This window comes from Arachis hypogaea, chromosome 3 (assembly GCF_003086295.3).
Source record: "Arachis hypogaea cultivar Tifrunner chromosome 3, arahy.Tifrunner.gnm2.J5K5, whole genome shotgun sequence".
Taxonomy (NCBI): Eukaryota; Viridiplantae; Streptophyta; class Magnoliopsida; order Fabales; family Fabaceae; genus Arachis; species Arachis hypogaea.
The window spans coordinates 136,972,560-137,000,509 of NC_092038.1; the positions used below are offsets into that span (position 1 = coordinate 136,972,560).

Consider the following 27,950-nt stretch of genomic DNA (forward strand, 5'->3'; position numbering starts at 1 on the left):
TTTGGAATGCTGATTATTGTTTTCATGTTTAGTTGATTATGATTAACTTTATTGCTGAAAATTTCTGAATATTAATTCCCGTTTAGTGGATTTAGGTTGGTTCGGAATGCTGGTTATTGTTTTTAATTTTAGTTGATTATGATTAACTTTCTTGCTGAAAATTCCTGAAAATTGATTCCTATTTACTAGATTTAGGTTGATTTGGAATGCTGGCTATTTTTTTTTAAGTTTCAATAATCATGATTTATGTTTAGTGGATTTAAGTTGATTTGGAATGCTGGTTATTGTTTTTAAGTTTAGTTGATTATGATTAACTTTATTGCTAAAAGTTCCTGAAAATTGATTCCTATTTAGTAGATTTAGGTTTATTCTTGTTTGTAGGTTGTTGTTAGGTTTTTGCTTAACAATAATGCGTGTACTCAGAAGATGACCAATGTCATCAAGCTGATATAAAACCAGCCCTGACCCAGCTACACGAAGATTCTTGCTGAAACCAGGAAGCGCTGGTTTGAGAAATGGATGGTGATTACTTTCATTGTTTCTATTTCAAACCTTTTTAGCTAGTTTATATCATCTATCTTGTTTAGCTAATTTTAAAGTTTCTTGGTTGCAGCTTCACTTTATATGGGATGCTGAGCACGACCTGGCCATATGGAAGATATTCGACCATAGAATGGGTCAGCGGCTCTAGTAGATGCTAGATGATGTTCGTCATGAGTGGGACCAGCGGACGGGCTAGCTCCAACCGGATATAAAGAAGGCCCTGTCAGCTCATTGGGAGACCGATGATGGATTCAGGCATCTGTATCTCACCAACAGAGCTAACAGGGCATCGTCTAGGTCGTTCAAGTATACCGGCAACTCGACGACCTTCATGAAGGCCAAAGTCAGGCTGGTATGTAGTTTTTTTAATTTTGTTAATAGCTTCGTTATATTCCTTTTGCATATCATTACAAGACATTCTAATCATTTTGTATTTCAATGCAACATGTGTAGTTGAAGTCGTTGGACCGCGAGGCCTTATTGGCAGAGACGTTCAAGTACACCCATATGCTGAAGGAGAATAAAGCAAGATTTGTTGATCAGCGTCTCAGGACCATTATGTGAGTAAACATACATCTGATTATCTTTTGCTATAAAATTATTAGAGATTAACTGTATATATGTTGTACTAATCACAATAACTTGTGTTAATTACACAGAAGTCATACACACAGAGACTAGAGGCCGCGACTCAGCAGTCTCAGCAAAGTGAGGAGGACGCCGCTGATGGCTCTGCGGCTTCTGTCGTCAATCCCGATGTGGTTTGGCATGAGACCGCCTCAACCCCGTACAAGAACTGCGTATACGGGATGGGGTCGTTATTCGCCAGCAACCTCTGCACCTCGACGTTGAGGCTATCGTCAAGCTCCACCGCCAATCGAGCTGTACAGTCCGAGGATGGCGTGAATTTGAGGCTGCAGGTGCAGGAACTCCAATGCAGCCTTCACCAACAGGCTCAGGAGTGTAACGATTATCGAGAGAGGTATCAGGAGACCTTCACCCACGTGACATCTACAGATGAGCTCATACTAGAGTTTAGGGAGTCGATGGAGCGGATGCAACGTATGAAGGCTTAGATGGAGGTGTATCAGGCCCAGATGCGCGCTGCTGGCATCGACTCTGCTGGCGGCAACACCGCTACTGGTGGCAGCAGTCCTGCTAGTGGCACATAGACATCACCGACTTCTGCGCCGCCAATTTAGGGCCACGAGACTGACGACGACGACTACCTGAATTTGTAGATATTAATTTTTTGTTTTATTATTTTATTGTAAGTATTTAATGTATTTGATTTTTAATTTATTTGAACATTATATTATTTATTATTATTATTATTATTATTATTATTATTATTATTATTATAGATGACTATGTATATATTAGAAGAATATATTTGTTAACCCAAATCACAATGCATTATGTTAGGTTGTGTTTGTTTGCGAATTGTGGGCTGAATTGGAAATTGAAAAACTAAAATTAGTATTATGTTTGGTGGTGATAAGTTAAAGTTAACATTAATATAAAATTTTTGTTATTTTAATACTTTTAAAAAGTAAGAATACAAGAGTTTGAAAATTTTGGAGACTTAAGATTGAATTTTTTTAATAATATTTTTTTTGAAAATATTTATTTAATTTTTTAAATTTTAATTTTACTCCTTTTTAAAATAAATTGAGACATATTTTTTTATATTTATTTTAAATTAAATAAAATATTAAAATATAACTTAATTTTATGTATCTTAAATCAAATATAATACAAAGATTTAATTAAGTCTTTTTTAATGTTGTCTTGCAATTTCATGTTTTTTTTAAATAGCTTTAAGGGTGTCATATTCTTTTTTTTGAACTACTTAAATAAAGACGTCTAAAACGTCTTTTTTTTTAAAGATGTTTTCTAATAATTAAAATTTAACATATGTAAACCGTATTATTTATGTCATAATTGGATCGGATAAACCAATTTGACAAAAAATCGATAAATCAAAATTTAAATCAGTCTAAACTGATATATATTTTTTTATAAAAAATTGACTATAATACCCTAATTATAAAAAATGAATAAAATATTCATATTATATATATATATATATATATAAATTTTGAAAACTCTAAATCTTAATTTTGTGACAGCACATAGAAAAAGAAAAGTTAGTTTTTTATAATAAAAATATTGTAGTAATTTTTTATAAAAAATATTAATTTAGACTAATTTAAAATTTAATTAATTAATTTTTTAGCCAAATTACTAAAAATTATTTAGTTAATCTAATTTTAACAAAAATAATATAATTTAATCAATTATATATATTAAATTTTAATTACTAAAAATCATATTAAAAACACATGTTTATGTCTTTATTTTTTTTTATTATTATAAATCCTCCGTACCAGAAGTAAAAATAACGTCTAATCTTTTACTATCCTCTAATGGTTACTCTTTTGCTGTCTGCTTTTCTTGTTTCTTTTTTATTTTTATTTTTATTTTTTACTTTATCATAGTTCACACTTGATTGACACAGAGGAGAGAGAAGGGTGAGTAGGGTTTTAATCTTCACTCTTTTTTCTCCTTTTCCCCCTTTTCTGAATTCCTGAAACAATTTCCGAGTCTCACAGATTGTGAAGATACCCACAAAAGACACAAGCTAAATTCCAAAACTCCTTTTGTTTGCCCCAATTTATCATCATCATCATCTGCTTCTTTCTTTGCTAACCCTAGCTTAGTGCACTTCAATTTTTACCCACTCTCAAACCCTAGCTATTCAGACCCATGACCCATTTCATCTGAATTCACCATCATGCTGCTTCCATTTGAGTCCACTACAGTCAAGTAAGTTCAACACCCCTTCCCACATTACCAAAGTTCATTCCTTTACTCTTTCATCATCATTATCTTCTTCAGTACTTTTTTTTTTTGCTAGCTTTTTTTTATTTATTTTAATTTTCTTGGATAATGTTGGAATTAGGTGCATGTGCGTTATTTGAGAGGGAAGAGGAGAGGCATGGAAGGGGGTGACCGTGGGCTTCTCCTAGCTTGCGTGATTTCGGGGACCCTCTTCTCAGTTTTGGGGTTAGCTTCATTTTTGATACTATGGGCTGTTAACTGGAGGCCTTGGCGAATTTATAGGTAATCCAGTTGAAATTGTTGGTTAAAGAAGGATTTTTTATATGCTTAATTAGCCTATTTGTGGTCTTGATCATTCATTTATGGCTCAAGATTGAGTCTTTCTCCCAAAATGCTGTTGAATTGTGATATGCCATATGATTGCTATTTTAGTGTTACTTGCTTAGAAACAGTTGAAAAGTTTACTGACATTGGATGCTGAGTGTTGTCTTCTCCAATTACCCAATAAGTATGATATTCTTGGCTACATTTGTTAAACAATTAGATCATTTAGGAAGCAGACATAAATTACGCCCATTTGGCGCAGACTTCTAATCGCATGAAGGTTTTTATCTGGGTTTTAGTAATCCGGAGGGGGAATTAATAGTTTGTTGCTTCCCAATTCTAAAATGCTCTGCTGTATTTTCAGTCATGCTTCTTTTAAGTTACTTTTTGTGGGGTTCTATTTTTGTAAAGTTTCACATCATTTATTGATCGTGTTGAGAGTAGAGGTACTACGGACAGAATGGATGCAAAATGTAAGATGAGCTGCTTTAAATTCTGAAGTTTCAATGTCATATATTTGTGGTTATATTAGAGGAAAACCTTTTGTATTCAATAACATATTACACTAAATCAGATGCTTATCCAAATTTCCTTTCATTTTTTTGTATAAGGAAAAGATTATCCTGCACACTTGTGGAGTTTTCGTATAAGACTCCTATGTGTTGGTTTATCATTTAATCACATTGTGCATACATGGTAACCCCAATTAAGGAATATCATATTATACATTCGAGATTTTAAACATTATTGTTGTCATATTTACTTCTTTATTGGAGTGTTAGCCTTAGAACAATGACAATGTACAACATGGTGATCAGGTATCTAGTTATAGTATCAACTTCCTCCTTCATGGAAGGTATGCCCTGTAAGGATCCAGGCTTGTAGACTGAGCTGCTATTTCATTCACTTCTGTACCTGAGATAGGAATGCTCAAAAAATTGAATATCTTATCCCTTTTCCAATTTAATCTTCTTTTCTGTTCTCTTTTTGGTTATATATTATTTGAAATTTGTAGTTTACATTGATAGTAATTGATGTAAGTGGAACATAAGAATAAATACAGATTGAGGTATCTATTCCGAGTTGTATCTCTCTAGATATCCAAGGTTTGAATACTTTTAATTGGTATCTGCTACCACTTTGAGAAACTGAGTAATTATAACTCTTCTTTCACATGATCTATATGATATTCTTTTTAAATATTTATTGCAACCACAAGATGGCAACTGGGTAATTGAACATGACAGATGTCATTTCTCTGGCTCTCTTGATTGACCAAGTGGTGAACCAAAACATTATACAGATTTTGATTGGTAGGAATCTAATACCAGTTCCAGAAACCAGATAAGCTATAATTCTTCTTTGATGTGATGATTTATGTGATCTCTTTTTGAAATATTGTTTGCAACCATGGGATAAGAACAGGACAATTGAACATAGGTTCAAGTTTTGATCCACCTTTGAGTCTTTCTTTGTCATCTTATATCATACATTGTTTGAGAAGAAATGCAAGTCCTTTTGTATGGGATTAACCTATGCTATTTAAGTATCCTGAAGTTGTTTATATCTGTTATTTCTTTGTTTCTGTTTCCAGTTGGATCTTTGCTCGGAAATGGCCGAATATCCTGCACGGTCCTCAGCTGCATTTGCTCTGTGGCTTCCTGAATCTTTTGGCATGGGTGGTTGTTGTTTCTCCAATTCTGGTGCTTATCATTTGGGGATCCTGGTTAATTGCAATACTGGGTCGAGATCTGATTGGTTTGGCCGTAATTATGGCTGGCACAGCTCTTCTCTTGGCATTTTATTCAATTATGCTCTGGTGGAGAACCCAGTGGCAAAGTTCAAGTATGTATTTGCTGGCCAATTTGTTATATTACCAAACTATACTTTGTGTTTTGTTTCCAACTTATGGCTTGTATGTTCTATTTAATGTACCATTCTACACTCTGAAATTTAGTCAGAGGCTTTTGTTGCATTACTCCGGTCGATTCTTTCCCAGGGGTGATCTCCCACCAACTAGACATATTGGCAGCTGTTGGTGAACAATTGGAACCAAACGAATAACCTTGGCAGTGGAATATTAATATGATTATGCCACAATGGGTAGTATCACATTAAAATGTTAGGGTTTAAATGAAAAGAAAAGTATGGGATTTCTATTAGAAAACAAGGAATATACAATATTAGATTGATGAAGAACATCAGAAATCATTCAAGTATCGATAGGTCTAGTTCTGTGACTGAACATGGCTTTTTGTTATAGTGTGTCAAAGTCATATATCTGTTGATAGATAGCAATAACGTTAGATTGAGCAAGTCTTTCATTTAATCCTACATAAAATATGCAAAGAACAAACAATAGGGAGTTTTGCAATTTTTCTCTAATCTACACTTATAATTTCTTTGGGAATGTTACTTGTGCTTTAATTTCTCTAATCTACTCTTATAGTTAGTTTCATCTTCATTTTGGATCTAAGTATAATCATAGCTCATGTCCATATTTTCCTTTGACAGGAGCTGTAGCCATTCTCCTCCTCCTAGCTGTTACTCTGCTCTGTGCGTATGAACTTTGTGCCGTGTATGTTACAACTGGTCCACGAGCATCTGACCGTTATTCTCCTTCTGGCTTCTTTTTTGGAGTTTCAGCAATTGCTTTAGCTATCAACATGCTATTTATTTGCAGAATGGTGTTTAATGGTATGCTTTTGAGTCATTTTGTTCATTTAGAAGTGATTATCCTTATTATATGCCTTGATTGTATAGATATTGCATGCTGGTGTTCATTTATTTTGTAAATGATTTGATTCCATTTGTTTTAAGTTTCATTAAGTGGAAATCTTACCAGGTTTATTATTTGTAGGTAATGGCTTGGATGTGGATGAGTATGTAAGAAGGGCATACAAATTTGCTTATTCTGATCAAATTGAATTGGGTCCTGTGACATCTTTACCTGAACCACCGGACCCAAATGAGTTATATCCTCGACAATCGAGAAGGTATGCTTTAGTTCTTGCTCTCACTTTTGACTATCCTAGTGGAGACAAAGTAATTTTCAATGTTTTTCTCTGTGTTGACAGGGCTTCCCATCTTGTACTTCTCTATGTTGGCTCACTTTTTGTTCTGCTAGTATATTCCATTTTATATGGCCTAACAGCAAAAGAGGCAAACTGGCTTGGAGCAGTTACATCAGTTGCTGTTATTATTCTAGGTAATTTAATCAGTTCTATTATTAGTTCTATCTATTTCTTTAGATGTTTCTTCTGTAGTTATTAGATTGATTTATTTGATTCATTCCTTTTCTTTTCTATTGTTTCCATGTAGACTGGAATTTGGGAGCTTGCATGTATGGTTTTCAACTTCTTGACAGTCGTGTTGCAGCACTATTTATTGCTGGAACATCCCGCGTGTTTCTTATTTGTTTCGGAGTGCAATACTGGTTAGTGCCTTAAATTGAAACATATAACCTTTTATCCAAATTGCATGTAGTGTGGTTTCTTAATGTTGAATGTTGCTTCTCCCTGTTCATAGGTATATAGGGCACTGTATCAGTTATGCCGTTATGGCTACTGTACTTCTAGGGGCTGTTGTTTCTCGTCATTTATCAGTGAAAAATCCATTGGCTGCGAGGAGAGATGCCTTACAAAGCACTGTGGTTCGCTTGAGAGAAGGATTTCGTAAGAAGGAGCATAATAGTTCATCTAGCTTCTCTGAAGGCTGTGGGTCAAGTATGAAACGGAGTAGCAGTGTTGAAGCTAGTAATCTTGGTAATGTCATTGAAGCTAACAGAGGTTTGGCTGCAGCCGATACATGCAATTGGAATAATGCCCCATCTCAAACTGCCAGTTTGCCAGATGGAATAAATAGTGACAAGAGCATAGATAGTGGCAGGTCAAGTTTAGCAATACGTAGCAGCTCATGTCGCTCAGCTGTTCAAGAGGCTGAGGCTGGAACGTCTTGTGATGATAGAACTTTGGATCCCAATAATTCCGTGGTGGTTTGTTCAAGTAGTGGTGTTGATAGCCAAGGGAATGAATCTAGCACATCAAACTCTGCAAATCAACAAACATTAGAATTGAACTTGGCTCTTGCTTTCCAAGAAAGGTTGAGTGACCCTAGGTTTGCAACTATGCTTAAAAGAAGTACAAGACAAGGTGATCGGGAGTTGAGTACTCTATTACAAGATAAAGGCTTGGATCCAAATTTTGCTATGATGTTGAAAGAGAAAAGTTTAGAATTAGATCCAACTATTCTCGCATTATTACAGAGGGGTAGTCTTGACGCAGATAGAGATCATCGTGACAATACTGATAATGCCAGTGTTGGCAATGCCGTGCCTAATCAAATTTCATTTTCTGAAGAACTGAGGTTGCATGGGCTTGAAAAGTGGCTTCAGTTGTGCAGACTTGTATTGCATCACATTACGGGTTCTCCAGAGCGAGCATGGGTTCTGTTCAGTCTTATCTTCATAGTCGAAACAACCATTATTGGTGTATTTCGTCCAAAAACAGTCAAATTCGTTAATGGAACCCACCAGCAGGTAAGTCTTGAGCTCTCCCTAAAATAATTTCATTTTGGAAGCCTAATTTCTGTTTTCTTTATTAAAATTATTTTGGGTTGCTACTTGTGTAAACATAGCTGTGAATTTATTTTCTCATCTTGATGTGTTTGGAATCACTATTGCATGCAGTTTGAGTTTGGCTTGGCTGTGCTTCTGTTGTCTCCGGTGATATGTTCAATTATGGCTTTCCTACGATCACTTACTGCAGAAGAAATGGCCATGACTTCAAAACCGCGGAAGGTGTGGACTTTATATTGAATTACATGCAAATGCATCTACAAAAAAAATTAATATTGAATCATTCAGCTTATCTTCAGATTACGTGTTAATGATGAATTTGTTTGAAGTTTAAGTACGTAATTAAAGTATATTCTCTTGGATTTCTGTTTATGTTTCTAATTTGCTATTCCAGTATGGTATTATTGCTTGGCTGTTCAGCACTTGTGTTGGATTGCTGCTCTCTTTCTTGAGGTAATCCCTATGGTTTTTCAAAGTCATTCATAAGTTTTAGTTTCAATGTAATTTTGCCAAAGTTGTACTGGAGTACCTGGCATAGTTACCTGTGTATCTTTTGTGCAGCAAATCGTCTGTTCTCCTTGGATTGTCTTTGACTGTGCCTCTAATGGTGGCATGCCTTTCTATTGCAATTCCTATATGGATACGTAATGGTTACAAGTTCTGGGTTCCCCGAGTGAATTGTACGGGAAGTGTTGGAAATGATCGCATTCCTGGTACAAAGGAGGTTAGTTCTACATACCAAGGGTGTGTTTCTGGTTGCTACTTAGTTGGTTGAGGTGGTTGACCATGACTCCCCCGGTTCCCCAACACGCACAAAAATAAAAAATGGTTTTGGCTTGACATCCACCAAAAAAAAAAAAGGAATTTATCAGATCAGTGATGCATATACTTAAAGCTATCTTATTAGTAAACCGGGAGGTTCTAATTCTTGCAATTTATTGCTTTGGGAGAAGGGTGTGATGTGATGGTTTTTTTTGGGGTTCAAGTAAATTTAATTTGCCAATGCATAATTGTCTATTTCACTTTTACAGGGTATAGTTCTTATTGTTTGTACGTCATTATTCGTTGGATCTGTACTGGCTCTGGGAGCAATAGTTTCTGCAAAGCCTTTAGATGATTTAAGATACAAGGGGTTGAATGATGATCAGAAAAGCTTGACCTCCCCATACACATCTTCTGTTTTTCTTGGGTGGGCTATGGCATCTGCTATTGGTTTAGTTGTTACTAGCTTGCTTCCAATAATTTCGTGGTTTGCAACCTATCGCTTCTCTCTTTCCTCTGCTATCTTTATTGGATTATTTGCAGGTATTTTTTCATTCTGCATATACATGTTCTCACAAATGGATATATTACCACACATATTTATCATTATCCTAGTGCTGATATCTTTTTTTATATTTTCTTTTCTGATTGTAGTTATTCTCGTAGCATTTTGTGGTGTGTCTTACTTGGAAGTTATCAAATCTAAAGATGACCAACTTCCAACGAAGGGTGATTTTTTAGCTGCTTTACTTCCTCTAGTCTGCATTCCAGCCTTGCTTTCACTTACTTGTGGATTGCTTAAGTGGTTAGTAAAACGTTCTTATATTTATCATTGTATCATTATGTTTATAAAGAAATGGCTCAAACTCTGCTTTTAGTATGATTGGTGCTGATCCTTTCAAAATGCTATTTATAGGAAGGATGATGGTTGGAGACTTTCTAGAGGTGTATATATCTTTGTTATAATTGGTCTGGTGCTTCTGCTTGGTGCTATAGCAGCTGTTATAGTTTACATCAAACCTTGGACTGTGAGTGCTGTGCCCTTGTTGTTTTAATCTTCTTCTTTTTTCCTTCCCAATGAGTATGACACATATACCTTTTGCATATTCTTATTCTCCCCTTCATAATTTTTTATTAATTCATTTTGGATGCAACTTCTTTCCAATTACTACAGATCGGGGTAGCCTGTCTTTTGGTACTTCTCCTCATGGTATTAGCAATCGGTGCTATCCATCACTGGGCATCAAATAATTTTTATTTGAGTCGGACACAGATGGTCTTTGTGTGCTTCTTTGCCTTTCTGTTGGCTTTGGCAGCATTTCTTCTTGGATGGTTTGAAGGTGCGTGTGGTTTATAGTATTAGCATCAATAGTCATGCCTTAAGTTAAAACTAGTTGCTTGGCTGCTCAGCTCATGATATTTTCTTCCTTGTTTAGGTCAACCTTTTGCTGGAGCATCGGTTGGTTATTTTTCATTTCTTTTTCTTCTTGCTGGACGGGCATTGACAGTAAGTTATTCCTTCAAATCTTTCTACCCATATGATAGGAAGCAAGCTATTTTAAAAATATTTATGCGTATTTTTATTTGCTTACGGATTGTATTTTTTCTTCATTTTTTCTGTTCAGGTACTGCTTTCAAATCCCATTGTGGTATACTCTCCCCGAGTTTTGCCAGTCTATGTGTACGATGCTCATGCGGATTGCGGAAAGAATGTCAGGTTTAGTCACGACTTCTTCGTTAATTCTGATCAGTTATTGTTTCTAAGTTTGTTGGTTCAATTTATTACTTATTTATTTTTTCATGTTATCTAGTTTATTACTTGTATCCACTTCCTGTTTCCACTATTTGCAGTGTGGCCTTTCTCATGCTATATGGGATTGCACTAGCAACTGAAGGTTGGGGTGTTGTTGCCAGTTTAAAGATTTATCCACCTTTTGCTGGTGCTGCTGTATCGGCAATTACACTTGTTGTTTCATTTGGGTTTGCTGTCTCTCGTCCGTGCCTTACACTTAAGGTTTGGGAACTAATTGTAACAAAATCTCCTTGCCAGCAATCGCTAATCATTATGTGATAACTTCTCTATTCAGAAAAAAATTATTCTAATTGTAACCATTTTCTAATTATGTACAGATGATGGAAGATGCTGTACGTTTTCTCAGCAAGGAAACTGTTAATCAGGCAATTGCTAGATCAGCAACAAAGGTGTGTTTGTGAGGACTCTACTGTGATAATATTTATGTTTTCTGTTTACACTCACCATTGTTTGGATTGCTTCACAATTTTATGTTTTTGTACGTATTTATTTTCCATGGTGAGTTAACTGAGATCGTGTGTAATTAATTGCATCATAGACCCGGAATGCTATATCTGGAACTTATTCTGCACCTCAGAGGTCTGCTAGTTCTGCAGCACTTTTGATTGGAGACCCTACTATTATGCGTGATAAGGGAGGAAATTTTGTGCTGCCCAGAGCCGATGTCATGAAATTAAGAGACCGTTTGAGAAATGAAGAATTAGTTGCAGGTTCATTTTTTAGTAGATTTAGATATGAAAGGACATTTCGCCATGAGCCAACCAGTGTAGATCACAGAAGAGTGATGTGTGCTCATGCAAGGATCCTGGCTCTGGAAGAGGCCATTGACACTGAATGGGTGTACATGTGGGACAAGTTCGGTGGTTATTTGCTTTTGTTGCTTGGTTTAACATCCAAGGCAGAACAAGCACAGGTAAAAAGAATAAAATGCTGCTTGCTATGGATGGTACCCATTCTTTTATTCATGTGACAACGACAATCCTTTTTCTCTTGTAGGATGAGGTTCGTTTGAGACTCTTTCTAGACAGTATTGGATTTTCTGACTTGAGTGCTAAGAAAATAAAAAAGTGGATGCCAGAAGATCGTAGGCAATTTGAAATTATTCAGGACAGGTACTGCCCCGAATATCTAATGATCATTTCTAGTTTTACGGAGTTTTTCCTGTCTAAATATACTGTTGTGTTTTATAGTTACATACGAGAAAAGGAGATGGAAGAGGAGATCTTCATGCAGAGACGTGAAGAAGAGGGGAGAGGGAAAGAAAGAAGGAAGGCCCTGCTTGAAAAAGAGGAACGCAAATGGAAGGAGATAGAAGCTTCTCTGCTCTCCACCATTCCGAATGCTAGCAGCAGAGAGGCTGCAGCCATGGTAGCTGCAGTGCGTGCAGTAGGAAGTGATTCTGTTTTGGATGATTCCAAAGCTCGAAAGAGGGTTAAAAGCATTGCACAGAGAATACGTCTTTCGCAGTTAGCACATCGTGCACTACAGGTTCCACACCCGATTTGCCATTACTTAAGAATTTTGATTGTAATTGGTTTGATCATTTCTGATGCTAGTGGCCATTTGTTTATATTTACAGACTGGAGTGACAGGTGCCATATGTGTTCTTGATGATGAAGCAACTTCAAGTGGCCGGCATTACGGTCCAATTGATTTGAGTCTATGTCAAAGTCAGAAAGTTAGCTTTTCCATAGCAGTGATGATTCAACCTGAGTCTGGTCCTGTCTGTCTTTTGGGCACGGATTTTCAGAAAATTATTTGCTGGGAAGTTCTTGTGGCTGGTTCTGAACAAGGTATTGAGGCTGGGCAAGTTGGACTCAGATTGATTACTAAACGTGATAGGCAAACAACTGTCACGAAGGAGTGGAGTATTGGTGCAACATGTATTGCAGATGGAAGGTTTGGCCTTTCTCTCTATTTTTATGTTTCATGTATTTCTGGCTTGAAGAAATTCAAGGTTTCATCATTTTTAGCTTACATGAGTTGTTTTCAGATGTGTGTCGGAGATTTGCTTGCTTCCTTGTTTTTTAATATTAGTTTTTTCTTATTGCTTTTGTGATATGATTTTTTATTAGTTTTTTCTTATTGCTTTTGTGATATGTTTTTTTTTATCTTTCTTATTGCTTCTTTTGCAATTCTTTTCTCTGATTAAGATTTTTGGTTTCAGGAATGAGTCAGTTATCCAAAACATTATGGTTTCTTATCTGTTTGTATACTTCCGTAACTGAATTTATCTTTTAAAGATTGCTAGCTTGCTATTTTCAGTTTGCAAATCAGCAAGTATGACAATAATATATAGAAGTCCTTTAGGATTGTTAAATACATGAGATTGTATCGATTAATCTGCTCTTTTCTTAATAGAAGTGTTTAATATGGAATTTGGATAGCTCTGCACTTATGCTTGACACTTGTTTTAATGACAGAGAACTACTGTCTCACTGTCTTTTACATTTTTGTTAATAAATATCTTGCAGGTGGCATATCATAGCAATGACAATTGATGCTGATTTAGGTGAAGCAACATGTTATACAGATGGTGGATTCGATGGCTACCAAACTGGATTACCTTTGTGTGTGGGTAGCAGCATTTGGGAACAAGGGACAGAAGTTTGGGTGGGAATTCGACCACCAGCAGATATTGATGCTTTTGGTAGATCAGATAGTGAAGGGGTTGAATCTAAGATGCATATTATGGATGCTTTTCTCTGGGGAAGGTGCTTAACTGAAGATGAGATTTCTGCTCTCTATACCTCAATTGCTTCGGCAGACTTTGGTGGGCTTGATTACCCCGAAGATAATTTGCAATGGACTGATTCACCCCCGAGGGTATGCTTCCCTTCCCCCACAAAAACACACGTACACAAACAAAAGCACAAAGAAAACATGTTAGTAATTGAAATTTGAAAATAATAAATTATATAGACAAAATAAGATATCTTAAATACTGCAGGATGTTATAGACTTCTAGTGATTCACATGTTGGTATCATGCTTTATTCCACATAATTTGCTGTCCGCTTTACTATAAATATTAAAGCAAAACAGTGTACTCAGCTAAGTTTGCTTTGTTGCATTTTTGCTTAGGTTGATGGTTGGGACAGCGATCCTGCTGATGTAGATTTATATGACAGAGATGATGTGGATTGGGATGGACAATATTCTAGTGGGAGGAAAAGGAGGTCAGATCGTGATGGTGTGGTGGTGGATATAGATTCCTTCTCTAGGAAATATAGAAAACCCAGAATTGAAACACAAGAAGAGATTAATCAACGGATGCGATCAGTAGAATCAGCCATCAAAGAAGCTCTCTCTGCTAGAGGAGAGTCACGTTTTACTGACGAGGAATTTCCTCCAAATGATCACTCTTTATATGTGGACCCTGAAAACCCTCCAGCAAAATTACAGGTACTTCTCTTCATTATGATTGGTTATTTTTAATTAATTTTTATCGTTTTTCCTCCCCAACTATCTTATCATGGCCTTTTATACATAGGTTGTTTCTAGGTGGCTGAGACCAGGTGAAATTGTGCGACAGAACCATCTTGATTGCCATCCTTGCTTATTTTCAGGAGCTCCTAATCCTTCAGATGTTTGTCAGGTGCTGTTTAGCATCTTGCAAGAACTCTACAACAAATGCTTCTCGATATGTATATGTTTGAAGAAGTAATTTTATCTTGCAATTTCTCTCAATAGATGTTCTGTGTATTGTATAGGGCCGGTTAGGTGACTGCTGGTTCTTGAGCGCTGTTGCTGTTCTAACAGAGTTTTCACGTATATCAGAGGTAATCATCACTCCAGAATATAACGAGGAAGGGATATATACTGTCCGCTTTTGTGTGCAGGTAATAAGCTAAAATGAGTACAATTTGCATCTCTTATTTGATATACTTTTCATGCTGCTGTATCATTCTTTTCCCCATCTTCATAAAGTTCTCTTTTGATAATGTTGTCTGAAGGACTGCAATCAATATGATAGTTTCTAGTATAATTAATTTTTTTTTCCGGCATTTTAGGGTGAGTGGATCCCTGTAGTTGTTGATGATTGGATTCCTTGTGAATTGCCGGGTAAACCTGCATTTGCCACTAGTAAGAAGGGTTATGAACTTTGGGTCTCTATATTGGAGAAGGCATATGCCAAGTTGCATGGCTCCTATGAAGCACTTGAGGGTGGGCTTGTTCAGGATGCTCTTGTTGATCTTACCGGGGGTGCAGGGGAGGAAATCGACATGAGGAGCAGTGAAGCACAGATTGACCTTGCAAGTGGTAGATTGTGGTCTCAATTGTTACGCTTCAAGCAAGAGGGTTTTCTCCTTGGTGCAGGAAGTCCTTCAGGCTCTGACGTGCACATCTCTTCCAGTGGCATCGTGCAAGGACATGCATACTCAATCCTTCAGGTAATGGGGGAAGTCTTATATCCACTGTATTTTATAATAGGAATGTTCTTTTAACTTTCACTTCTGTCATGAACTTTCAGATAAGAGAAGTGGATGGCCATAAACTCGTACAGATCCGAAATCCATGGGCAAATGAAGTCGAGTGGAATGGCCCGTGGTCTGATTCATCTCCTGAATGGACAGATAGAATAAAGCACAAGCTGAAGCATGTTCCACAGGTAATTCTTTACATTTTCCAACGGACCAGTCTTACACTTCTACTCGTCAGTGTTTCTTTATGAACAAGCAGATTATTTGGCTGCACCGTGTTACCATAATTTACCGACTCCGGTTGACTTCCCCATTACTCGTTTTTACAGTCAAAAGATGGTATATTCTGGATGTCATGGCAAGACTTTCAGATTCATTTCCGATCAATATATATCTGCCGTGTCTATCCACCCGAGATGCGTTACTCTGTTCATGGTCGATGGCTTGGTGAAAGTGCTGGTGGGTGCCAGGATTACGATACCTGGCACCAAAATCCACAGTTCAGACTAACTGCAACTGGGCAAGATGCATCTTTACCAATTCATGTATTCATTACCCTAACTCAGGTACAAACGGTATTGAATATTCAGTATTGCTTGTGTTGAACATATAGTAGTGTATTAATTTCTTTGAAATCTTCTGTCATCATATTTATAGGGTGTCGGATTCTCAAGAACAACCGCCGGATTCAGAAATTATCAATCCAGCCATGATTCTTTAATGTTCTACATCGGAATGAGGATACTCAAAACTCGGGGACGACGAGCAGGTTTCAATATATACTTGCACGAATCAGTTGGTGGGACGGACTATGTTAATTCTCGAGAAATATCCTGTGAAATGGTTTTAGAACCCGAGCCAAAGGGATACACCATAGTCCCTACTACTATACATCCTGAGCAAGAAGCCCCCTTTGTACTTTCTGTTTTCACCAAGGCATCAATAACTCTTGAAGCTTTATAGTACCTAGGGGATGGCTTATATGTTGTGTCTTTTCCGCTGCAAAGATTCTTTGCTTGGGCTCTCGGCAAATCGGCGCATGCATTGCTAACCCTCCTCAGACCAATTGGGTAATTTCTCTCATTGAACTTAATTTCTTCATTTTTTGACTGTCTCCTAACATTGATTTTTATATATTCACAGGCTGTGATGATGCAATTCTTAATGATGAGGTTCAGCATTGAATTCCTATTCCTTATAGGAATGAAATGGCATCTGTGCAAGAGAGACAAAAGGGTAAAAAAGCTTGATCTTTTCAGTGTGAATCTTGTTGAAGGGTGCTTGTGCCAGCATTGGAGAAGGCTCTTATGGTGATTTGATATGTACATAGAAGTGGTACTATAGAGGTATACTTGTAACCATTTAATCAAAGTGGGAAAAGGAAAATAGCTGACAATAAAATAGGTAATTACTAACACCTGGTGAAAATGGAGGTCAAAGGGGGATTTGGGAAGGGTAGGTATAGTAACAAGCATTGAGTAACTCATTGTAAATTTCAGCTGCCATTTTGACAACTGCAGAAGAAAAATGTACAAACATTAACAATCACGGGTTCCTATTAGTCGTGATATTGGCAAAGTTTTGTAAAAATGTCTTTTTAATCTAATTTGATTTTCAATTATTCACAAAGCTATGTTAGTTATTCCTTTACCCCATTTTAATTTTTTTAAGCTGAAGACTGTCTGATAGAGATTAATCTGGTTTTGAATAATTGTCCGATGTGTAACATCATGAGTCTTGAGATTTCTATGTTAAACGTAGATATTTATGAATATTGTTTTTTTGCTTCCTGTGTCATCTGTTAGGCTGCATTTGTTTTTGAGAACAGGACAAGATAAGACACTGAGAACAAGACATAATAGATACTTACTAGTGTAAAGTCCGCACGTTGTGCAGGTTGTGATTGTTAATTAACTGACTGTATTGGTTTGTTGGGTTTTTATTCCTTTTATTTACAGTTAAGTCTATTTTTTAATCCATGGTTTTGTACTTTAGAAGTTTTTCTTGTTACAACATTACGGTCAAAATTCATATCTATTATTTAGTTGAGATATATAGAATTTGATTGCGATATAGTTTTTTCCATAGCCGCCTTTTGGTTTGAATCAATTAACGACCACCACGTAACCAAAGTGGTTCCAAACTTCCAATACTCATCTAATGGTGTCTTGATATGACATGAAAATGAAGTTTGACCTTGTGCTGTCACTTCATTGAAATCTTATTTAATAATATATAAAAAATATTATAGATATTTTGAGTGATGGTTCTGGATTTTAGTGTGTACAAGAAAGCACTTCTTTCCAATCCATTCTATCAAATGATATGTATATTTGTTCATAGCTTGTTACAAAAACTAGTGAGTTGTGTGAACAAGAAGAGAGTGAGAAATGGAGGAAGAGAGAAGAAATAGCAAAGTGATGAGTGAGAAGCATATACTAATGGTTCCATACCCAAGCCAAGGTCACCTTAACCCTATGCTCCAATTCAGCAAACGCTTGAGCACAAAAGGAGTGACATCCACATTGGTCATAACCAAATTCATCTCAAAATCAATGCATCTTCACCAACTCTCATCATTACCAAGTTCAATTCAATTTGATACCATCTCAGATGGCTATGACCAAGGTGGGTTTTCTCATGCTGAATCCATAAGCTCCTATGTATCAACAATGAAAACCATAGGTTCAAAAAGTTTGAAAGAACTCATCAAAAAGTATAATGAATCTTCTCAGCACCCTATAGATTGCATAGTGTATGATGGCCTGTTGGCATGGGTTTTGGATGTGGCCAAAGAGTTTGGGATCATTGGTGCTACTTTTTTCACTCATATGTGTGCTGTTGATTACACATTCTATTGTGTCCATAATGGAATTTTGAAGGTACCAGTGTCTGAAGTTCCAATAAATATAGAAGGGCTTCCATTGCTTGAACTCAAAGACACACCTTCTTTTGTTTGCAACCCTGCTTTTTATCCAGCTTACTTTGACATGGTCATGAATCAATTCTCAAATGTTGATAAAGCAGATCTTCTTCTTGTCAATTCCTTTTACAAGCTAGAGCATCAGGTATATTTTAGTCACCTTAATCTCCTCTTTATATGTTCTTTCACTATTATTTATTATAATATATGCTTTAAATATAAATACTAACAAGGTAATCAAACTCGGGAATTTATTTGAACTTTGTATTGCAGTTTGATAACTTGCATATACCAATCACATGCTAAAAGTGATTACTGATTAGTCACTTGTGAGAATTTCAATCAACAATTTTCTGGCCAATTACGTTATCTGCATTCATATTAATTAAATAATTTAAAAATGTAACAAAAATAATCAATAAGTATTATATTTTTATAAATGACAAAATAAATTTATATATTTAACAAACAAATTGTACATTTGATTCGAATTTTTGTGACAACATTTGAATAACTATTTGTAAGGTGCACACCAAAAATTAGAGCCAGATTTGATTTTTATTCTTATGTTTTTTTTCAAAAAAAAATTTTGATCATTCACACTTTCACGTAAAAAATTTTTAGAAAAATATTTACTTGCCATAAAATTATCAAATTTTAAAGATAATGAAAAAGTATTATTTTTTAATAATACTTGTAAAACAATTACATTTCTAAAGTTTTTTTAAATACATATTTAAAATATATTATTTTTGTCACGTTTTTTTATAAATCTTTTTGAGAATTTATTTATCTTCTGTATTTTGTAAAATTATTTTTATAAATTTTCGAATACAATTTTAATAGTTTATCCTACCTCTCCTAGTCTACGCCATTATTATTAGATATTTAGATGGAATGTGGGGTCTATTGATGTTTCTACCCTTATCATTAAGAAAGGAAAATGAATAGATTCCATGTGTACGAGGAGAAGTAAGTACAAGAATCCTATGCATTTTTTTGTCTTATCCATTTTCCTTGTTAATGTAGGTGGTGGATTCCATGTCAAAGCTATGTCCAATGTTGACCATTGGTCCAACAATTCCATACGCTTATTTAGACAAGGCAATCCTAAATGACACAGAAAACAATTTGAACCTCTTCCAATTGGAGTTAACCCATAGCAATTGGCTCAATCAAAAGGCACCAAGATCAGTCATTTATGTCTCATTTGGAAGCATGGTAAGCTTCACCTCAAAGCAAATGGAGGAACTTGCATTCGGCCTAATAGCCACAGGTTTCAACTTCTTGTGGGTCATCACCTATTTGGAGAGAGAGAAACTCAAGAAAGAGATTTTTGATGAAATCCACAAAGATGGAAAAGGTTTAATTGTGAATTGGATACCCCAATTGGGAGTTCTATCAAGCAATGCAATTGGCTGTTTTCTAACACATTGTGGATGGAACTCAACAATTGAAGCATTGTGTTTGGGGGTTCCAATGGTTGCAATGCCACAGTGGACAGACCAACCTATGAATGCAAAGTTTGTTGAGGATGTTTGGAAGGTTGGTGTTCGAGTTAAGGTTGACGAGGATAATGGTGTGGTGAGAAGAGAAGAGATTGAGCGTTGTATAAGGAAAGTGATGGCAAATGACGTTGGAAAAGAACTTAGAAAAAATGCTGAGAAATGGAGGGAATTGGCCGTTGAGGCAGTTAGTGAGGGTGGAACTTCAGACAACAACATCAATGAGTTTGTGAATCTTATTAAGATGAGATCCTAAATTAAATCATTGTTTGTGTAATATAATAATCAGGAATTTTCAATGCATTATGCATTTCAAACACTCCATGAGAATACTTTTTGTATATATAAGTTGTGTTTTGGATTTAACGATACATAAGTATCTTATAGCAGCAGCGAATGAGCAAATCACGCTTAAACAGTAAAAATATTAAAATAAAGTTTTCTTTTCCCTTCTTTTGGTCTTGCACTACACAGTTCACTTTCACTCACACACTCACCACCTTGGGTTCCTATGTTCCACTGTTTTTTTTTTAATTTAACAGTTCCTAATTTTAGACTACATAAACTCACACACCTATCTATATATACACACTTGACACAAAGGCCTATGAAAGCTCAAGAATATCATGCTATTGTTATTACAAAAATATAAAGTGAAGTGTCAATAAATTTCGCTATTATTTAGCGGATTAATTTTTCAATATTCATCCCAATAGCCAAAAACCCAAAACTTAAAGGTCATATTGAGATTGTATCATATGTGTGAATGTAAGTGTGATCAGCTGTCAAAAATTTACAGAGCCTGCACACACTTCATATATATCCATCCGAGTGCTGCCGCTACACATAAAACTAATTATGAATACATCAATACAAAAATTAATGGCTATAAGATTCGAATTGCCTAAAATATATTTGTGCCTAGATAAGTTTTTCTCCTTTTCCTGTAGCATGAAATAACTAATGAGAGCGTATCAGGTGCTCAAACTCTACATTCTCCCCTCTTCAGCTGCATGACCATCTCCATCTTCTCTCCAACCGCCCAATTTAACAATGTCCTCCACAAGTATTTTCCCTTCTGTAGCAACAAATAGGAACTCTCGTGATAAATATATTCATGAACTAATTCTTGGCTTTGATCAACTTAATTTATTAAAAATGAGAATTTCATTCATGACAGACCTTTATCTTTGGAAAGACTGCTGATGAGTTCTTGTATACCCTCCTTGCCCAATGTATCCTTCAAGTACATTGCAGCAGATGCTACCTCCTCAGGAGTTACTTTCCCGTCATAATCCCTGCCATAAAAAAATTAAATAAATCACTAAAACAGCAATTCTTGTCAAAGTGAATGACTAACTTCTCAGTGGCAGACAATTTCTGAGCTATAGTAACTGCATGAAATTACTTCCATTCAGTAATTTACGTTAAGAAGTATATTCAAGCATCCAGTCAGAATCAAAGTTCAATTTTACTTTATTACCCAAGCACATTATGAAACCACATATTTCACTGTAAAGAGATTATGATATCATTACAATAAGCACACTGCCTAAACGCCTTATCCAAACTAGCGCATGCCCTGCCTAAACGTACACCTTATCCCAAACTAGCACATGGCCTGTTTAGGTACTGCTTGGTCCTGGCATAAAATCTCAACCAAACCATTTAGTATATCTGCTCCTTCCCAACTAAAATCATACACCTTTGTGACAAGAAAATGATAGCCCAGTGAGAGACTGGGTACAAACCTGTCCAAAAGCCTCCACCGGTCACCAATTTTGGCATCCACATCATCTATTTCCTTCTCAAGATTATGGAGCATAGCATCGACCTGACATAGTTTCAAATGAACACAATTCAGATATATGAAATTGGTTTCCAAGTATTCTTTAAGAATAGATCAAGGACGAGTCTTACTCTCTCTATGAGTGCTGATGACACACTATCCCCTTCACCTGATTCTTTATCATGCTCATCTTCCTCTCGGGCGGCTTTATAAGCTTTAAAGGCCTCTTTTTCACTATCTGTACCCTCCTTCTCCACCACACTGTTATAAAGTTCTATCTGAAGAGAGAGAAAATAACCAAAGATGTCAGTGGCAAAAATGGATCATACACACAAACACAGTAGTTTTTATGAGTGCTGTACGAAAGTCAGTTCTGTTAAATCATCTTATAGAAAGCTATTCATTGGCCTATCAAAGAAGTGTTATTCAATAGGAGGATAAAATCATGACCATCATCAGATCTTACACAAAGACAACTTAGAATTTAAAAAGTGTGCATTACTATGCCAAGACTTGACCCCCTCTCTTTTTCTCTCTGTCCTAATCACATGGATGATCAACCAGTTACAATAGATTAGGTGCCAAAGCAATAATTGAAATTTCTTACAGCCAGCCAATTTAAAAACCAAATAACACAATTCTTAATATTAGAAATTATAAACGCAAAAATTGTAACAAAGCCAGGAAATCATCCCTGTTTGAAAGGATAGCTATCATCTCGAAACTTCAGCACACTGTAGCAACTTTGTTAAAGACAAAATATATAGATGATAATTATATAAAACAATCACAAGTACTGAAAGCACCAAGGTACCTCTTTGTTAACAAGCCTTAGAAAATCTTCACGCTCCGTACTTACAGACTGTCATCAGAATAAAATACATAAGAATACAAAAAACTGCGCAGACATTTATCAGCAAAGAATCATACAAAATCAAAAGCAATTCACGAAATTGTGGAAAGCACACTCTTTGAAACTTTAAATACTCAACTCACCGACGCAGATGCTAAAACAGCTAATGCACGACTAAGTTCACACAACTGCTCTTTGTTTTCTAATGCTCTAGCTCTGGCAAGTTGATGTGCTTCCTTGGCAGATGAAATATTCATCTCTTTCAAGGCCTTATCATCCTCGCGAGTATTAATATCCTTCCTTGCTTGCTCCACTTCCTCTCTCTCCTCCTCCTCCTGCATTTTTTATTCATAACAATGTATTATTTGTTACAGTTTTCGAAGAGTCTTGACTAAAGTTAGTTAGTATTCATCAACATCAGGCCACTAGAACTAAAATGACTTTATATGGTGAATTGTGCATATCAAAACCCTGAAACTTAATTCTTTAACCCCATTGGGACTCAAATTGAAGAGTTGAAATCCTTTTTCCCATCCTTTATCATTTAGGTTCTTTTTTGGTAGATTTGTGACAGATGAAACACAGCATATATCATAAACTAATAAAAAGAATACCATTGTCATCCTATCATCAAAAAGAAAAGAAGACTTTCTAGAAGGTTATATATACAGAGCAATATGTTTGTACATATTACCTTAATAAGTTCTTCCTGCATTTCAAGGAACTCCAATTTCCTCCTCCTCTCTGAGACAGAATCCTCAGAGGGTAAAGAAGTAATGCCAACAGTATCAACAACTTCGTCAGGCAGAGAAGAAAGCGTAGCCTGCACAGCTTCTTCTGGCTTCAACTTCCCAGACACGGTAAATGCCCTGTTATGGTTATCAAAGCAAAAGTTAAAAATACATCTTTATTTTGCTTATCATTTGGATCCAGGGAAAAGCATTGTCAAAATTACCTAGAAAGTATCAAAAGAGATGACGGTACAGAGTGATTCAGAGATAGGTCCAACCAATCTCGAAGCTGCACATGAAGGTTTACAGGTTTAGAACAAGATACCAAGGTAACATTCAGATCTAGTACTTCAAAAGCACACAAATGATCATGAATTGTTTCAAGGAAATTTGATTGAAGAGAACGAAAAAGTACAAAACTGGAAATAAGCATGAATTGTTCCCAACATCTAACCTGTTGGCGCATTTCTTCAACAGAAAGCAACCCAAGCATGCCTCTCTCTCTACAATCTTCCCGTAGTTCAGCTTCCGAAAGAGAATCCACGCCTTCTGCTTGAATCAATCTATCGTCTTCCTTAATCCTAAACAGAGGGGGGGGGGGGGGGAAGTAATGCATGTAAGGCACAATTATGTGAATGCCAATCCTACCGAGCCTTTTCAGCATGCAATCTGACAGATCTTTTTAAAAAAACTTCCCCGATACTCATCAACTTTTCTTTATAAGAAATTTCCAACAAAATCTCATCATGCAATTGAAATTACTTAGTAAAGAGAAAGCTCAACATTGACATCATAAAATGGATCTTACCGCTGTAAACGTTTTCGTAGCATATATCGCAAGTATGCATCAGTTCCAAAAGGACTAATCCCCATGTATTTGCACATATTGACTAAACGTGGCCTACAAGTTATAGGGACACTATAAGTCATGATAACATTTTTTTTAAAGTACAAGAATAACAGAATATTGAGAGAGAGAGAGAGAGAGAGAGAGAGAGAGAGAGAGAGAGAGAGAGAGAGAGAGAGACTTTCGGGGCGGGGGGAGGGGGGTTTAATAGACCAACCTGCTTATATTGTCTAGAGTTAGTTCATCGTTAAACAACTTAGCAAATCCCAAAATTTCCTCATTGGAGACACGCGAACCTCTTCTAATCTGCATAAAGAATAGGAAGTTACAAATGATCAAGTGAACAAAAAGTCTGGGCAGAAAGTCAAATAAAAGGCTCTTAAGACTGAGATTTTAACCAAGTTTAAGAATTCATCAAGATCTTCTGCTGTTTTCTTTATCTCTCCACTACGAGAGTTTTGAACTTCTTTTGCCATTTCTTTGACTGTATCCTGGAGGAATCTTGCATATTCTATTCTTGCCTTGAGTCTCCTTTTCAATGCTTCCTACACAGTGAGCAACTGAGTCAAGCAAAAACCTTACAACAAAAAATTCAAATCTCAAACATTCATAATACGAAACAAATAGACAAGAAAATCTTTTATCATATAAATTCATCACAATGTAGCCGACCCCACCTAGTGAGATAAGGCTTTGTTGTTGTTGTTGTATATAAACTGATCACAATGTCAATACTATTGGGTCATCACATAAACCAGTGGAACATGTTTCAACTTTCAACTCATTTACAATACGTAACAAGGAGATGCAAATTAGCAAAAAAATAGACATTATGTTCATATCAATCTTTGGGAACTGTCTATAACATAACATCCAATCCTGGCTGGGACAGGCCCACATTTGCAGTAGTTTAAGTATTTCTTTTTCCTTTGCAATGGATAGAATAGAAGGTTTAGAAAGCAGACCACTCTCAAGATGAAATGAGGAAATAATTATCTCATTAGCTAATATATGCTCTCCAAGGAGAACAAACAAACAATTAAAAATTTTCATCACCATGTACCTGTTCTTTCATTTTGTCTTGAAATGTTGATGGCAACATGTTCGGGAAAAGTTTCAAAGCCACAGGCAGGAGGAATTCCATGAAGGGAACTATAATGAAAACAGCAAACGGGACAAGCCTAAAGATATCGGCAGTAGTCCGCGTGAGCTGCTGCCTTTCCCTCCTAGTGAGACTCTTCCCACCAGCAAGCTTCAGCAACAGCCTTGAACTGATCCTCACATCCACCCAGAGCAGCTTAAAACCCAGCCAATAATGCTGCAACGTTGAGACGAATTCTGTCTTCCAGTGAACCAGTTTCTTAGCCCAGTCCTCCCTGCACCAAAACAAAAACACAAGGAAAAGGATTAATAGTCTGAATAAGAATTTACACATAAATGCACAAAAAAGGACCTTTGATTCCTTATTTATCACTCTACCGATTTGTTATGCCTCAAAATTTTATCCTATTTCCATTTCCAAAAAATTTCAACATGCATTCATCAACTTCTTGTCAAAATATTTCAAACCATGATGTGGCTGTATCTACAGTTGTATTCGACAGCAATCGCAATTGCATCAGCTGCAGTTTCCCAGACAAATTTTCACAATCACAGTAATAGCAATCAAACCACCACTAGAAAACCAAAATTCATCGATGTAAAATTGCAGTGTGGTGGCTATCTCTATAACTGTATTCCAACAGTCATTATGACATCATAAGCTGCATTTTCCCACGCAACTTTTCAATGTAGCAAGCTGTATTTTCCTGCGCAATCACACCATCACCAAAAACCACAGTAATGAATTCATATCAACATCGTTTTAAAATTGTATTGTCCGTGGTTGTCTCTACAATAGTATCATAAACATTAATTGATATAGCATCAGCTGCATTTTCGCAAGTAATTTTTTGCTTGTAGCTTTTCGCGCTAACTCTTTCTCACAGTCACAGTAACCACCACAAAACTACACAAAATCATCCATTCATATCAGTGTGATTTAGAATTGCAACATTGCCAGCAAAATTATAACAGCATCAGCCACAATTTTTCCACACTCACAACATAGCAATCGCAAGACAACCGTGACTTAAATTTAAAACCATTATTATGCGCAGGAATAGTAATAGCAAGTGAGATTTGTTTTTTATCAACCAACCTGCTCATGGATGCAACAGCTCTTAACGCAGGACCAATCCCTAGAAATGTCGCCCAAACTCTCTGTAAAATGGACTGCGAATCCTTCTGAGACTCCTGCTGCCGTTTCGCCTTCGCCTTCGCTTTCACGGTGGTTAATCCTTCGACGGCCTGATCGCACTCCTCGGGGGAAGCCTCCTTCCTCTTCTTGGCAACCATCTCCTCGTTCCGTTCGTTGTCATCGTCCGGCTGCTTCGCAGTGGCGGTGGAAACGCGGCGCAGCGATTGGGACGCGGTCATCCACCTCATCCCCATGGGCGCATTGAATTCGGAAGCGAAATCTCTGGAAATGGAGAAGCTCCGCGCGTAGGGTCGGAATCCCAATCGAGAGAAGTAGAGAGGCTCCACACTTGGAAACGACGGGGAAGTAGCGCCATGAGGATTGTCAGAGGGAGGAGCAGAAGGAGGAGAGGTTAGATCCTGTGTGGCGGTTCCACGACGGAGAAGAGAGTTTGAGCTCGGAATCAAGGTGGAAGAAGCGTTAAGGTATTGATCGACGAACCTCTTCCTTCTGAGAATAGCTCTTGAGGCCATTTTTGTGTGTATTTGTTTCAATCAATAAACATATAAAATGAAAATCTGTCACCAAGAAAAAGAGAAAATATAATTAAGGAATTAAATATTGATGGAAGTTTAGGGTGCGGAATTAAATGAGTGGAAAAGAAAAATGTGAGAGTGGGAATAGGTAGTGAATGAGCTTACAAGGGGGAACGTTGGCTTGTTGAACGAGGCAGAAAGAGAGAGAGGAGAGTAATATTAGTACTAGGGTGTAACGAAGGAGAGGTTTAAGGGGCTTCTCTGCATTTGCTTCTCTTTCTTTTGTTTCTTTCTTTTTTTTTTTATTGTGTTGCTTGCTTCACTAACTTGTTACTCCCGTTGCAGCGGGAGAGGCTAGTATGCTTGTATCTTTTTACCGATTTGCCCTTCTATCTCAACCACTTTTTCGTGTTTGACCCTAAGATCCACGTCATTCAGTGCGATTTCGAGCATAGCTTTTACTCAGGAATTACGACCCTCCGATCGTTCCTGCTTCTTACACAAGCCAGATTTTTCAAATGAATATTTGATTTTTATTTATTTATTTATTATTATGCAAAAAATTGGCACAAATAATTGATATCGAAAAAAATTTAAACCGTTAAAGTCGAAAATCATACGTGCATAAAGCACATTATAGTTGGAGAAAAATTAGATTTAATGACCAAGTTACATATTTGGTGTTTAAGTTTTTTTTTTTTTGGTGACTATTTGGTGTTTAAGTTTGTTTGGAGTTGAAAATTATTTGACATCTAAAATTATTTAAAGTTTAAAATTATTTAAAATTTAAGTTTACTTGAGATCCAAGTTTATTTCAAGTGCAAGTTTAGTTTAGTCTAAGGTTATATATCAATTAGCATCAGATTCTTTTTCTATAAATAAAAAATTAGGAATAGTTTTAATAAGTTATGAAAATTTTCATGTATGTATATATTTACTCCGTCTAAGATTTTAGATTTTTAGTCACATTGACATGCAGAAAGATGGGTCACGAGTTTATATAAGTATTTAAAATTTTTATCTAATTTTATTTTTTCTCTTTTTAATAATATGAGTCATGAGTTTATATAAATATTGAAAAATTTTATCTAATTCTATATCTTTTTTCTTTTTAATAATTTTAATTATGACTTTTATTTTTGTTATTTAAATTCTATCATTTTCATTCAAGTACTTTGTTAATTTTTATACATTTTAATATAAATTTTGTAATTTTTAATTTTTTTGTTTTGTATTTATTTT

At 36.1% G+C, this 27,950-nt stretch overlaps 3 protein-coding genes across 3 annotated transcripts; 2 read left to right on the top strand and 1 right to left on the bottom strand.

The window, feature by feature from the left end:
• Positions 1–3,012: 3,012 nt before the first annotated feature.
• Positions 3,013–16,914, top strand: LOC112734281 (calpain-type cysteine protease DEK1). The gene is made up of 32 exons (XM_025783535.2): positions 3,013–3,372; positions 3,509–3,669; positions 5,306–5,556; positions 6,226–6,408; positions 6,572–6,707; positions 6,789–6,919; positions 7,033–7,147; positions 7,240–8,248; positions 8,399–8,509; positions 8,682–8,740; positions 8,849–9,011; positions 9,319–9,592; positions 9,704–9,854; positions 9,966–10,077; positions 10,224–10,389; positions 10,486–10,556; positions 10,675–10,766; positions 10,901–11,063; positions 11,180–11,251; positions 11,401–11,775; positions 11,859–11,974; positions 12,053–12,350; positions 12,442–12,761; positions 13,337–13,688; positions 13,946–14,266; positions 14,355–14,459; positions 14,575–14,703; positions 14,875–15,255; positions 15,336–15,473; positions 15,615–15,851; positions 15,943–16,355; positions 16,429–16,914. The coding sequence occupies exons 2-31, from the start codon at positions 3,545–3,547 to the stop codon at positions 16,246–16,248; spliced, it is 6,462 nt and encodes a 2,153-aa protein (XP_025639320.1). The 5' UTR covers positions 3,013–3,372; positions 3,509–3,544; the 3' UTR covers positions 16,249–16,355; positions 16,429–16,914.
• A 132-nt stretch (positions 16,915–17,046) lies between these two features.
• LOC112734283 (flavonol 7-O-beta-glucosyltransferase UGT74F1) lies at positions 17,047–20,089 on the top strand. The gene is made up of 2 exons (XM_025783537.3): positions 17,047–18,353; positions 19,238–20,089. The coding sequence occupies exons 1-2, from the start codon at positions 17,676–17,678 to the stop codon at positions 19,967–19,969; spliced, it is 1,410 nt and encodes a 469-aa protein (XP_025639322.1). The 5' UTR covers positions 17,047–17,675; the 3' UTR covers positions 19,970–20,089.
• Positions 20,090–20,326: 237 nt separating this feature from the next.
• LOC112734282 (uncharacterized) lies at positions 20,327–27,054 on the bottom strand. The gene is made up of 15 exons (XM_025783536.3): positions 26,874–27,054; positions 26,134–26,750; positions 24,997–25,309; positions 24,332–24,478; positions 24,151–24,239; positions 23,895–23,987; positions 23,541–23,667; positions 23,311–23,375; positions 23,050–23,224; positions 22,499–22,690; positions 22,317–22,364; positions 21,634–21,780; positions 21,465–21,547; positions 20,896–21,011; positions 20,327–20,791 (listed from the first exon to the last, which is right to left on the bottom strand). Exons 2-15 carry the CDS (start codon positions 26,703–26,705, stop codon positions 20,703–20,705), a joined length of 2,256 nt encoding a protein of 751 aa, XP_025639321.1. The 5' UTR covers positions 26,706–26,750; positions 26,874–27,054; the 3' UTR covers positions 20,327–20,702.
• Positions 27,055–27,950: the final 896 nt, after the last annotated feature.